We start from the raw sequence: 13,335 nt of genomic DNA, 5'->3' as shown, positions 1-13,335 counted from the left end.
AGTTCTGTCATCTGTTCTGAAAACCTTTAAGGTGTCAGTGTTCTGGAAGGGGGGAGGAGGTATATGTGTAAATACTATTTAAATATTTGCTATCTAATTGTGACTTCGTTATAGATTCACAGATATATGAGGTGGAAGAACAGTGTGGTGTTTCATCAGGGTTGTCAATTCAGTTTTAAAGGTAATTGCCTCTGGTACCAAAAGGGTGTTGTGGTGATGAGGAATTAAAGGTTGGAAAGAAATATCTGTTTGAGAAGGTAGGAAAAGGAAATTTGAGAATTGATTGGTGCTAGTGTGCTGTAAGTGGGTGGATGGTTTTCTTCTTTTTTTTTTTTTCCCTTTTTTTTTTTTGCTACAGGAAGTGATTTGCAGTGTTCACTGAGCCTTTTGTTGAAAAGGGTCCTTCTCATTTGTGTGAGTCATGCTTTTGCTGTGAGCGAGTTGGCAGCTCTAAGCAGGATTGGGATCTCTGTCACAGAAAACTGTTACTTCTCCCAACCTTCAAGGGGAACCATAAGAATTTTCTTAAAAATACTTTTTTTTTTTTTTTTTTGTTCTTCCTTATACTCTTTTCTTTTTTACCCCACAACCTTGATATCTGTCCGTGTTGTTATGAATCGCCTGCTATGTTAGCACAGGCATCTCCTGCGTTGGCATCAGATTTGCCAGAACATATGCAGGAAACCAGATAAAAGGGCATGCTTCAACGTACCAAGTATAACCGCTTCAGGAATGATTCGGTGACATCAGTTGATGATCTTATTCACAATTTGTCCATGAACAGCAAGGTCTCAGCAGTTTCTACGACTTCAACAACACCTTCGTACCTGGTCTCACCAGATGTTCTCCGCAAGGACCATGAAGATGGACCCACCACCCTGTGCACCCTTATCCATAAAGTGTCCCACTTGAAACTCTCTAGCACAGGCAGCCTTTTGGGTATCAAAAATCTCTCCTCTGCAGTAAAGGAGCTTGCTGTCTCCAAGTTGCAGGGAAGCTCGAGTGCTTCTGGCTCAGCAGCAGGGGCTTCAGACAACACATGTAACCTTGTCTCTGCCACTTCGTGTTCTCAGCAGGACGTGAGCAAGATGAGTATGGGGAAAAAAACACGGTCAGAGGAAATACACCTGGGAGGTGAAGACTGGAATCAAAATAGTAGCTTTGTCAGTAAACCCTCTCGGGGATGGCTGCACTCGAGTGAGAAGATCCTGGGACCTGGTGTGACGTACGTTGTGAAGGTTGGTCTGATTTCTTCCATTCTCTGCTTTTATCAATGAAAAATTCTCTGCTGGTTTTGATGACAGGCTAGACAGGCTGAAAGGATTGCTATTTTATATTCCTTTTTTTTTTTTGGTGCATAATGTATGGTATGTAAATGCAGGAAGGCAGATTGGGAAGCTGTGTTAATTCGTTAAATTAGAGCAAACCTGCAAATAGGTTTTTTGTCAGATAATGTGGTACAGCTGTGTAAGAACACTGTTTCTAAGCTAAAAGCTGGGGGTTTTTTACTTTCTGTGGGGGAGGGGCATTCTTGTTTTTTTCCCTTCTGGTGAATTTAGGTTTTCAATGTTACCTAGTTTACTGTATATGTCTTGGATACATAGGCTTTCAATATGCTGGTGCAATGTACAGGAGGAAAGAAAGACTCCTTGATGTGAGAAGAACTGTTAATCTTGCATAATATTTCAGTTTGAAAATACTCTAAGAATGTGTTTGCTTTTAATGTGAAATTATGTTTGAAATCTTAGAGCAGTAAGGCACAGAGCACCATTCTTCCCATGTTGCACAAATAGAAATACCGTCGTGGGTACAGCAGGAAAAAGCAGCTTGTTTTACGTAATGGGAATTCAGCCACCTTAAATGTTACTGCTCTTTTCAGATCCTTGATACAGCATTTCAAGAGCAGAGAATTCTAAGTTTACAGGGTAGTATTTCCATATGCTTTGAAATTGTTTTGAAATGACCTGTTAAATTAGAGCTTTTGAGTGAAGGGTATGTGCAGTTGTTTTGTAGTCAGGTAAGATTGTGGTTACACCTTCCAGCACTGTGTGCAAAAAGTGTAAAAATAACGTTACTGTCCAGAATTTGTTCTTCAATCCCCATGTTCTATTTACCAAGTGATGTTTGAATCTTAAGTGTTAAACTGTATTGTAGCAGACTATTAATAAGCCTACAGGTCTATTTTAAGCTCATGTTATTTGGGTATAAAAGTCACAGTGTGACTTTACATCAAGATGCTTTAAAACTGAGTGACAGTCTTGTTGATTAGCTTTCACTGTTTTTCTCTGAAGTTTCATTATCAAAAACAGAGTGCACATTTAACAGTTGGAGCACTAGGAAGGAGTTTTTCTTTCTGTTAGTGGTGGTGGTAGATTGAATAAGTTGACCAATTCAGAGCACTGTTGAAATTGTACTGTCTTTTACTACTCTGAAATTTACCAGAGCTACAAAAGAGTCAGTGCTACCTTTCAAAACACAAACTGCTGCTCTGTTGCTGTTCGAGAAGTGTCTAGATGAAAATAGCCCACTGATGCTAGATATAGTAGTGTTGAGACCTCGAAGTTCTTTTGAATGGAAATATTCTGGTTAACAAGGGGTCATTTGCCATTTTACCATTTAGTTTTTTATTATGCTTTAGGGTATTGTAAGTAGGCAGGTAATGACTGCTGTTTGTTTTACCTCAAGTGGTCATCATGAAGCAGAACAAATACAGTATCAATTTTCTGATTTTTTCAGTGGTTGACCTTCTGTATGCTAGAGAAAGCTGATACCCTCAAATTGAGAAGAGAATTAAAACTATATACAAGTGGACTTGCATTTAAAGTTAATAATTAACCCATATCTAACACTGATAGTAGAACAGATATTTTAATTAGTGTAGCTGTTGTCAAATACATGAAAGTGTATTTGTACACATTACGTGTATTAGAATTTTCAAAATAAATCATTAGCACTGTGCAACTTACATTTTAGGTGTTCGTTAGTGTCACTAAAATATATGGAGTGTTGTTTCTATTAAAAAAAATAGAGTGGTACCTTTAACTACATGCTTTCTGGCATATGAAGTTAACAGAACAGTGCTCTAAATGTAAAAACAAAATTTAAAAGTAAATACCAAAATCAGAGGTTAATGAGTGAATGAATGAAAATAGACCCATCCTGGTTAGTTCATAATTTGCCTGTTCATTAGGTATTTTAAATTTTTCCTCAGCAACTGCTGCATTCATATAGATAAGAATAGAAGTGCAGTTCCCACATCATTAAACATTGTTAGTTCCCAGGGCTTTTATGCATTCAGACCATCAAATCAATACACAGATAATGTACACTGAAGGGAAATTCCTTGAATGTTTCTCATGGCTATATTGACTATCTGGGGGACCATGTTTAATTAGTACCATATGCCTTGCAGCAAATTCCATATGCCATTGGTTAAATGAGACAAAAATTAGATTTGTTGTTAACCAGCAAAGCTTTTATAATTTTGTGTGTAAATGTACACTGAGTTACTATTTTCTTATTAATCCACATTCAGAACATGAAAATTGTATCTGTGACTGTAAATTGCAACTGATGGGCAGTTTGATAACTAACATTGCAATCTTCTGAAGTAAGAGACTCAGAAGTTCCTGTATGCAATGTATTACAAGTCTGTAACTTCACTGCTGTCCCCACTTTTTCACATATTACCCATATTTAAAATGTGCAGTGTAACTAATGCTTAAAAAGTGGCTGTAGGATTGTGGTAAACAAGAACTGAAATTCATAGTCTGCTGCAATGGAATTATTTCAGCCATAAAAATACTGGTACCTTCCGTATTTTTTTTTTTTTCCTCCCCATGGATTACATGTTGCATCTTTATGTATTATTTTAATGGGAAAATCTTCACAAAAACAAAAAAGGAAAACAAAATTTGTAACAAATTAGATCATGACCATAGCTATAAAGTGGTGAAGTACTGATATTTTGTTTAATACGACTGCTAAACAGTTTAACAAATTATGGATTAATGAAAAAAAAAAGTTTGCTGTGATGAAAGCCATTGAAGAGCTCAATGTTTTCCCCTTAGTGGGACTGATTACTGTAGGGAGTAATTCTAAATGTTCCTGTTGTCAGAAAAACATGTATATGATAAAAAAATGTATAGCTATAATGTAACAGTAGTTACATGTTTAAATGAAATTTGTTTGTTTCCAATAATAAATGCCTACTGATGGATTTAATTGGGTAATGGCATAGGCATTTAGGGGTTTGTTACATTTAACTAAGAGCACAATCAACAATCAAAAGGCAAATGTGTGTCTGTCTTTAGGTTACTTGTGGTTCAGTTTTGTAGCAAGTGTTGATGAGTTTAAAATGCCTTTTCTCAGCAGTTCAAAACTGAGTAAACTGAAAAAGAATATAGCATAATTTTTTATCCCTATATACAGTATATTTGAAAGAGCTAACAAGTCATAAAGCCAAGAACAGACCTAGGTCAAGCTAGTGTTAAAAACCAGATATAAGGTAATATCTGAGATATAGGAAGGAAAAAGAACTTAATCTGAAAGAATCGCCATAAGCCAAGCAAATAATATTTAAATGAAAACCATATTGAATTATTAATATTATAGCAAAATATCAAAGGAATATAAGAATAACTGCAATTCTTTCTTTAACATTTTAACGCTTTTATGTCTTGGGAGGGGATAACATCAATTTACGTCTGTTGAGGAAACTGGACATCTTTTGTGAAGCTGTTCAGACCCATCACAGAGTAAAGGCTTCGGTTCTGGAAATATTTCTGCATGACACTGTTTACAGGAACACTCTCATTGAAACAATTGAGGCTACTCCTGTATGCAGAAAGTTAAGTGTGTGCTTAAAGATGAATTGTATTGCTGTGCTGTATTCTCTTATTGCATCCTTTTATTATGCACTGTATTATTCCCTTCAGCATATATATGCAGGGCAGCCATGATTTTAGAAAATCTCTGCAAGTGGACGTGGAATTTATAAAATTACTTCTATCTTCAGTGGGTAACCCAGGCTGTGAAGTAGAGCCTTAAATGGAGCTAACAGGGTGGAAACTGCAGCCTATGCGGCCTTCCCCTAGAAGACTTCAGGGCTGTTCTGAAGAATATTTTCTTTTTTTCTTTCTGTTCTAACCAGAATTGATTTGCTTCTGGTTTAAAGTAGGAACAAGATACAAATGCTTCCTGGCTTTGTGGTAGTACTCTTTTCCCACCTGTTTGAAAGGTGTCCAGCATAGCCTGTAAGAAAAAAAAGAAGAGGGTTTCTTGCTTCCTTCTTAGTCCTCTAAATGGACATAAAGACAAATTTACAATCTACTTGTTTTGTTTTGTTTAAATTTTTTGTTTGTTTGTTTTGATTTGTTTTAATTGCATTACAGCAAGACTTTCTAGTTTCTCTTTTTGGTTGATAATAAATTTATCTTCATTACAGAAAAAATGATTTTTTTTCTTTTTTAATCAGTTTTAAAATCTGTTTCTATCAGTCAAGTTGCAGTAGTGTTAATGGTTAATCACTGGTAGTTTGACACAGCGTGAGTGAAAACATACTCGGTATGATTTTGTGCCTGTGATTCTAATAAGGAGCACAGTCACAAAGCATCCTGTTTGTAATGATGTTCACATCTTTAAGAAGTGAGCTGTGTGTTTCAGCCATATGGTGATAATAGGACTGAATACTGATCCTTTAGTTCAAAGTCTGTGATCCTCAGCACAGGTACCCAGTGCTAGCCAGAGCTCCAAGACTTCCAAAACTGGCTTTATCACCGTAGCTGCATGCATGCAGGTTAGGGGAGAGAGGAGTGATAAAAACACTATTCGTTTTAGCAATTAGTCTGTCCTAGTATGCTGTATTCTTTTGCAATCACTACCCTTCTCATTTTTTTTCTCTGTTATTTGGGCTATGAAAGAAAAACACTGATGCCTAGTCCTGTCAAAAACCTATTTTTTGAGCTCCACAGATCTGAAACACTGTGGATCTGTTGTGCAGCCCACTGAAATGAAAAGAGTGTTCCACACAGAAACTAAATCAGATCCTACAAGAAGAAATCATACAGGAGAGTCTTTAATTATAATATTATTCTAATTACATGAATCAAGTACTATTACTGTACATTTTCACACCTTTCATAGAAAGTAGGCATGTAAAAATTCTGGTGCTGAAGGATTCAACTCTTAATGTGAATGCATGTTCTGCAGTATATTTGGAGTGTTTGCAAAATGCCCTGGAAGCTTTGGTATAGTTTCCATACCTAGGCTTATTTCATGAGTGACACAATTTGGGCACTGTTAATGTTGATTCGAATAGTTAAAGTCAGAACTGTAAAGTAAAAATTATACAGTTCTGCTAGTTATTTACAGTTTCAAAATCCATAGATGGATTCAGGAGCTAACACTGCATTCAGCCAGAATTCCTTCTGTTTTTCCTTGGAAATTGGATTGTTGGTTTCTTTATTTGTCTTCAAATAATCATGTTCCCAATGTAAATGTTTGCCACTAGAAACACAGGCATGAACTGAAATCTTCAGGGAAAACTCATACCTGCTTTTGATGCTGGAGACAAGGCACATTTTTTGTCCCAGTGACTAGGCACTCCTTTGTCCCCTTGCCACATAACCCATTGTCTTCTCAAGTACACTAGCTATACTTGTGCTGCAGCCTAGCTTCATTTTATAGTAGAAAGTTGAAGTGAATGCACAAAGTATCAATATTAAATTTTCTTGTTATTTGCAATAGGAAAAAATGCAGATCTGACCTCAGTTTCAGAGACAGCTGGCCTTCTCAGCTACTGGTACTTTTTTAGGGTGATTTACTCCTGTAAGTAATGATACAAATTCCATAATCATAGAGAACAGGGGTTCAGTATTGCTTCTCCGCAGTTCTACATAGTCATGCAATATGCATATTTCATCTGATTCTATATCTTCATGATAAAATGTGAGCAGCCAAATCTACGTTTGGCTGCTTCAGGAAGGTCTGAGACAGAGCCTGTCCATTTGAGCTGGGATGGGAATAATGATAGGACTTTGTGCAACATTTCCAGTCATCATGTGTTTTCAGAAGGGGATTGGGCAAAATTCAGTAAGGGTAATCTAGAATGTTTGTTTAATAAGTGATAGCTGTTTCCCTAGATTTTTCTGATAAGTTTTCATAGGGCCTGGAAAGATTTCATTCTCAAAAGGTTGACTTAGACAATCCAAGTCACAGCTAAAAGTTAAAAAACTAAAAAACCCCTTTGAAATTAGACAGGAATGGCAAGCAAAAAAATAAAAGGTAAACATAAACAGGGTAACAGGGAGACAGAAAGAAAATGTTGTGAAGTAAACAGAAAAAAACGTCTAGGCCTTTTTTTTCCACAGTACCACCACATTATATTTACTGCTACAGGGATTATTGTCTTTTGTATTATCTCAGACCAAATTCTGAAATTATAGACATAAGTTGACCAAATACCTTAAATAATAAAGACAAGACTGGAAGAGAGATATTTTATCTTGAGATACTGCCTTAACCTGATCAGCAATATTTTCGCTGAAGAGGAAATAAAGATGTAGAGGATTTAGGTCATTTGCTTGAGATTGTCTGGGAATTTATTGTCAGAGGTGACACACAACACCTGAGTGCAGTGGTCCTCCACCAGACCCAGTTGCTCTCTAAAGTTTCTAGAGTGAAGGTCTGATGCTGCAGAAGGTCTCCAGCTGGGTATGCAGAACAAGCGAATCAGAAAATATATTTTCAGTTTGCAAACTAAGCACATTTATGGCAGAAATTAAAGTAGAAATTTTGGAGAAAGAGGAAAGGATAGTATATTATATGAGAAACATCTGAAGAAGTAGTATTGATGTGCAGCCTGTAGGGGGAGGTGTAGCAGACTTGTCAAGTTGAAACAAGATTGAGACTACTTAAAATAGTATTACTTATGTGGTGTAGATTACCCCTGGATTTGAGACTGTAGCCATTCATTTGTTACAGCAGTAGTTATTGGATAAATAGCCTGCCCATGAAGCAAGCCCACTCTGGAAGAGAAAACTTAAAATAACTGATGCTGAAGTTGTATCTATCATTTTGAACCTTTTGGGAAGTCACAAAATAAGCAGGGAGTACTAAGTAAATAGAAACATTATATGAGCCCTCTCTCGCAATAATTAACCTCTGCCAAGGAGCTGGAAAAGCACGGCTGCTTGGTGCAGGAGCACAGACTGAGAGCTGGGGGTGCTCCCATCCTGAGCCAATGCTGACCTTGGGGCTTTTGGGCAGGGATACTGAGGAACAGTCTCAAGCAAGCCTGGCTGGGGCCATTAGGGCCCCTGCCCCCATAAACTGCTCTGCTGGGATTCTTCGTAGCCTTTATGCTTCAAGAAGAATTTGTAGAGACTTTTTTGTGATTTCAATACATACAGAGGACATCTTTCACCTTACTCCTCTGTTCTTGCACACTGGAGGTTATCTTTTGGGCTTTACCCTTAGTGTAAACACAGTAACTATAGCATAAGAAAATTAAATGTTGATACAGATTCAGGAAAGAAATATGTTTTAATTGCTGCACTCTTGTGATGAAGACCAGAGGGGCATACAAGCAACATTCATGTATGTATGTTTTAGATTTTTAGTTGTAAGAGTGACAGGTGCTCACTAAATCACACGTCTGAATATATATATATATGTATATATGTATATATCTTTTCAGATACTTAACATATGTAAGTGTTAGGGTATTAGGCACAGTGGAAAGGCACCTGTTAGATGTTCCATCTTGTGGGTCTGTGGTTTAATAATAGTCCTCATCAAGCAGTTCTACTGAATGACTGAGGTAGTATAAGTTCTTCAATAACTATATTTACAATGTCCATATTTATGGTTTCAAATGTCAAATTATGATTTTAGTTATTAAAGCATAATGTTTTGGCTGCAGAAGCTTTTGCATGTTTGTGTTACAGGAATTCTAGTACAGAACATAAGCTGCTAGAACTAATCTGTTTAGTGATTTAAGTTGGTATTCAAGGTAGCAAGGAAAACAGTCTGGAAAGTCTTCACTGAATTAAAGTATGCAACTGTGAAAATGAAACAATTCATCTGCGAGACTGCAGTGCATACTCTAGGTGGTTCACACTGATTAATATCACACTGTCATAACTGCATTCACCTAGTATTATGTGTTTTTAAAATTAAACCTGCAAAATATAAAACTAAAGGTTTGGGTTTGTTTGTTTGTTTTTTCACAAATGTATCCTTTTTTAAAAGAAAACTTTTGGCACATACAAAAATTTGAGGCATAATGCAGAATGTGTTTACATTTAAAATAACAGAATAAATTACTGTCCAATGTGTGCACTTTTGATTCTGGCATTTCTGAATTTTTTGCGTGCAAGCACATATGCCTTTAAAATAAGAAAGTAAGAAATACCGTGCATGCAAAAGTACCTGATACAGAATTTTTGTGGAATATTAAGAAAGCCCAGTCCATTTAGAATCTGTACTGCATGACTATTTTTGAGCATAATATTGACAATCTTATTTCATCCACATACAAGTAAAAAATAAGAAAAAGGTATTTTCTTTGAAGATGTGTTGTTTTCAACCCCATTTGAGATGGAGTTTAGAAAATTGTCAGAAGCAAAAATTGCTTCTCAGTAGTATCTTTCCCCTTACTAGCAAAAAATGAGACCTTGGAGTTGACTTTAAAAAATTGCTTTTCAAGATAGATAAAATATATTCTTCCTGTAGCTGAATCTTTTGCCTTATTTTTTTTTTTTCCAAGTGATTCTGAATCCTTACCATAAGAGATTCTGCCTGAATGCTTTCACAGGGAAAAAATGTAAAACCACTATTACTACCTTGTAAGAATTGAAGACTTAGCCCAAATAGAATGAACTCTTCTTATGGAGGTTTATGAAAGAGACTTTTTAATCGTTTTCTTATTAGTAAGATGCTCCATATTTTCATGTTGTGTGGAGATTTCTACTTCTGCATGCATCTCTGATACGAAAAGGTAGAAAAAATTCAGTTCATTCTAGGAAAATCAAGTAAAAATATGATCTATCAACTGAGAGAATCTATACTCTGAAATATGCTGAAAACACTGCATACTGTTGCACAGCTTTTCTTCAGATGTCTCTTTCCCAGCAACTGATAATATTTAGTTATGTAAAATCTTCATCATACTTCATTGGTGTTAACAGACATGGAAAGTGTTGCGTAGTATTGTTCTGTCTTCTGCCATTCTGTACTTCTGTCCTGATATCGGTGGCACATATTTTCTTTTGCAAGTGCTGTGCTTTCCTTGTGCTTATCGTCAGGATTTGGAAGCACTCAACAGGTGTTCATATCTTCTCCAAGGCTGCTGTTTATGAGCCTCTATAAATGAATGAATCCCTAGCCACTGGAGAATGGCTTTACAGGTTTTCCGGTCTCCGTGGGAGTAAAAGAAATAACCTATTTCCAGCTTTTTCAGTGTTGGCAAATCTTGGTATTTTTTATATATGCTCATATTTTTCAGTTTGTTAATCCATATATGCAGCTGAACACTGAAACTTAAAAACAGAAATATTTATATATTGCATTTCAGAAATAATAAAAACATAGCATTTTTTAGACTTAAGGATTCTTGGTAAGCATTTAGTAACAGCAGCACTGTATATTTGTGCATGCTTGAAGTCAGTGTATAGGATTTCAAGATCTGTGTATATATGAAAAATACATACATGCATATACCTAATATATATAAATTAAAAGTAGGCATATGTAAGTAAATATTCTTTTTTGTCATGTTAAGGCAGCTTGATTTTTTTTTTCTCATTTAAGCAACTCAGTGCCAGAAAAGCTTGTGTAACATAGCAATATAGTTGCCTTCCTTTGTTTAGAAGCCAATTTTTCTACTGGCAGTGGGTTAGACTTAAGATGAATTTATATAGATAAAAAAGCTTTGCAGCCTTTCAGTTTAAATTAGTTAATGCTAGGCACTTTGGTTTATAGTATATTCCAGAATCTTTCTAGAAGTCAGTCTCACTTTAGTTATGACTGAAAGCCTTTATGAAAACCTTCAGGAAGTCCACTGTAAAAGGATTTGCATGATTAAAGCTAGATATACAGCAAATATGCACTGACTCACAGCCATGCAGTGAAAAATTTAGAACGTGACCTTTCTTTTTATTATTTTATACTCTGGATGCTAAACAAGCACTGTTTGGTGCAGTGAATCAAAATATATCAAGGCTCAGATATACGGACAAAGTCTTATTTCCCTGCAGTGTCTTATGAAAATGTTTTAAAAGTCTACTATGATAATTAAATCAAGAGCTTATGAAGGTTACCTTTCTTACCAAAATACTTTAATAGCATAATTGTAGCAGAATTCCTCTTATTGAAAATCCAAGCATTCAGTTTAAAGAATAAAATAGGGAAGCAATACACTGTAAACATTGTAAGTTGCCAACGTAGCATTGAATTATACTAAAAATAATGTGTTTATTAGCAAATCAAAGTATATAAATCATAGAAGTAATTTCTGGGAGGTAGTGATCTCATGCACAAAATACATGTGTTTGTCTCCTCAATCCCTTTATTATTACAGTCATGCACAACAGAGCCTTGTGTTGAAATAGGGCAAGGCAATTTGTTGAAAGAGTAGGCTGACACCAGTTAAGAATTGTTAAAGTCCACCTATATAGGGACATTTGAAATATTTTTATATTACCAAAGCCTGTTATTGTACAAGGAAATAGGAAAGAACTAGCTGTTGGCTGAAATTGGAGGTATTGTTCGGAGAACTCTGTTCTCCTCTCACCCGTTATTGAAGAAGCGAATCACCTATTACCAAGAGAAATGCAATTGGCAGTCTTATCCATCATTGTTTGTACTAGTTCAGAAGCTCTGTTGGTTTACTTGTCTCACGGAGCAATTTGTGATGATAAATTTACATCCAAAGGGTCAAAGCTTCTTTGTAGTTGAAACCTGAAGAAGACTTGTTTTTAGATTTTCCATTCCATTTCCGTTCAATCAATCATTACTTAGAGTTTTCTGTCTGGATCAGAACATGCAGTCTTTAATGAGAAAAAAATCTCTGGGGGAAACATAGGTTCACCGTAAGCTCTATAAATGATTACTTACTGGTATAAAAATTACCAACTGCAGAAGTATGAAAGCACAGAAGAATGCATTTCTGTTTTCCACAGCAGCATATGTTTATGACACAAATGTGGTGTTGGGTTCTGACAGTGTCTAAATATAGGGCCTTTTCCTCATTCAGAACAAAGCTGCTGGTGTTTCTTTCATGCAGGTTTGCTGTTTCCCCAAGCAGGTGTGCCCTTGTGCAGATACTGGGGAAGCACACGGCTGAGTTACAGAGCAGGTCCTTCAGCATATGCTGGTAGAGCACAGTCAGCAGGTACCCTTGAAGATCTGTGTCTTCAAGTAGTCCTGAAGATGTATCTTGCCCCAAGGGGAGGAAATGGCAGGAGACTGTGGCATGGCTAGGAGAATACTCATGTTACTTGATAGCTAAGCAGAGCATTTAAAAGCAAATATTTATATCCCAAACTACCAGAGAAATTGAAATCTCTAGCAGCTGACTTAAAGCTCTGTGACTACTGCTCATACAAATTTATCTCTCTGAATATCCAGTCTTGCTTCTGCCCACAGCTTTTTCTAATATTATAACTCACCCTACATTAGAAATGTCACAGAACTAATCTTCTGTTCCATACTTCTGCTTAAAATATCTGGGTACACTGACATAAATCTGAATGGTTGGGTGCATGTAAGGCATTCCCACCATAATGCTATTTGCTCAGTCGATGGTAGCCATTTTTTGCCAAAATCTGCTTCTTCTGTGAAAAAGGAAGGAAAAAAGGAATGGAAAGGGGAAAGGGTTTATTATCTATTAGAGTGCAGGTCTGCAGAAAATGCTGACTCTTTAGCGATACAGAGAAGTACCTTGCTATACTGCTACTTTTGTTGTAGTTTGGCTTCTTGTTTTTGTGGTTCAGTAGACAAGCTGACTGTGGAGTCCAAAAGCGTTTACCAAGCTTACATTGAGATCTATGTCCCAGTGGAGTAGCTGAGTCACCTCCTTAGGTCAGTGACAAGCATCATATATATAAAGTTCCTTTATAAATGCTTTTTCAGAATGAATTAAATACCTCTATATCTGAAAGATTTCAAGTGTTAAATTCAGCTTTAGGAGCTTCCTGGAGTCTTCAGCCCTCATAACTGCTCAGCTCATACCCTACTTCTTGCCTGCTTTACTTAAGGAACATGCATGGCAGCTTCAGTCTTTGGTATGTAGAGATGTCTTCAGAGTACCCTTCCCTCTAAAGCAATCTTTTA

General features: G+C 36.3%; 1 protein-coding gene across 1 annotated transcript in view; it reads left to right on the top strand.

Annotated features, from left to right (window-relative positions):
* Positions 1-337: 337 nt before the first annotated feature.
* SHC3 (SHC adaptor protein 3) overlaps positions 338-13,335 on the top strand; it is a 55,499-nt gene continuing 42,501 nt past the window's right edge. Inside the window, 1 exon segment of the mRNA XM_057413800.1 lies at positions 338-1,238. Within this exon segment, the coding sequence (XP_057269783.1) occupies positions 699-1,238 (540 nt within the window). The 5' untranslated portion in view covers positions 338-698.

This window comes from Pezoporus wallicus, unplaced genomic scaffold (genome assembly GCF_028554395.1).
Source record: "Pezoporus wallicus isolate ANWC-B61680 ecotype Strahan unplaced genomic scaffold, APGP_CSIRO_Pwel_v1 contig_10094, whole genome shotgun sequence".
NCBI classification, from domain to species: Eukaryota; Metazoa; Chordata; class Aves; order Psittaciformes; family Psittacidae; genus Pezoporus; species Pezoporus wallicus.
The sequence above is the reverse complement of the archived record's forward strand: the minus strand, read 5'-3'. Positions and strand labels throughout refer to the sequence as shown.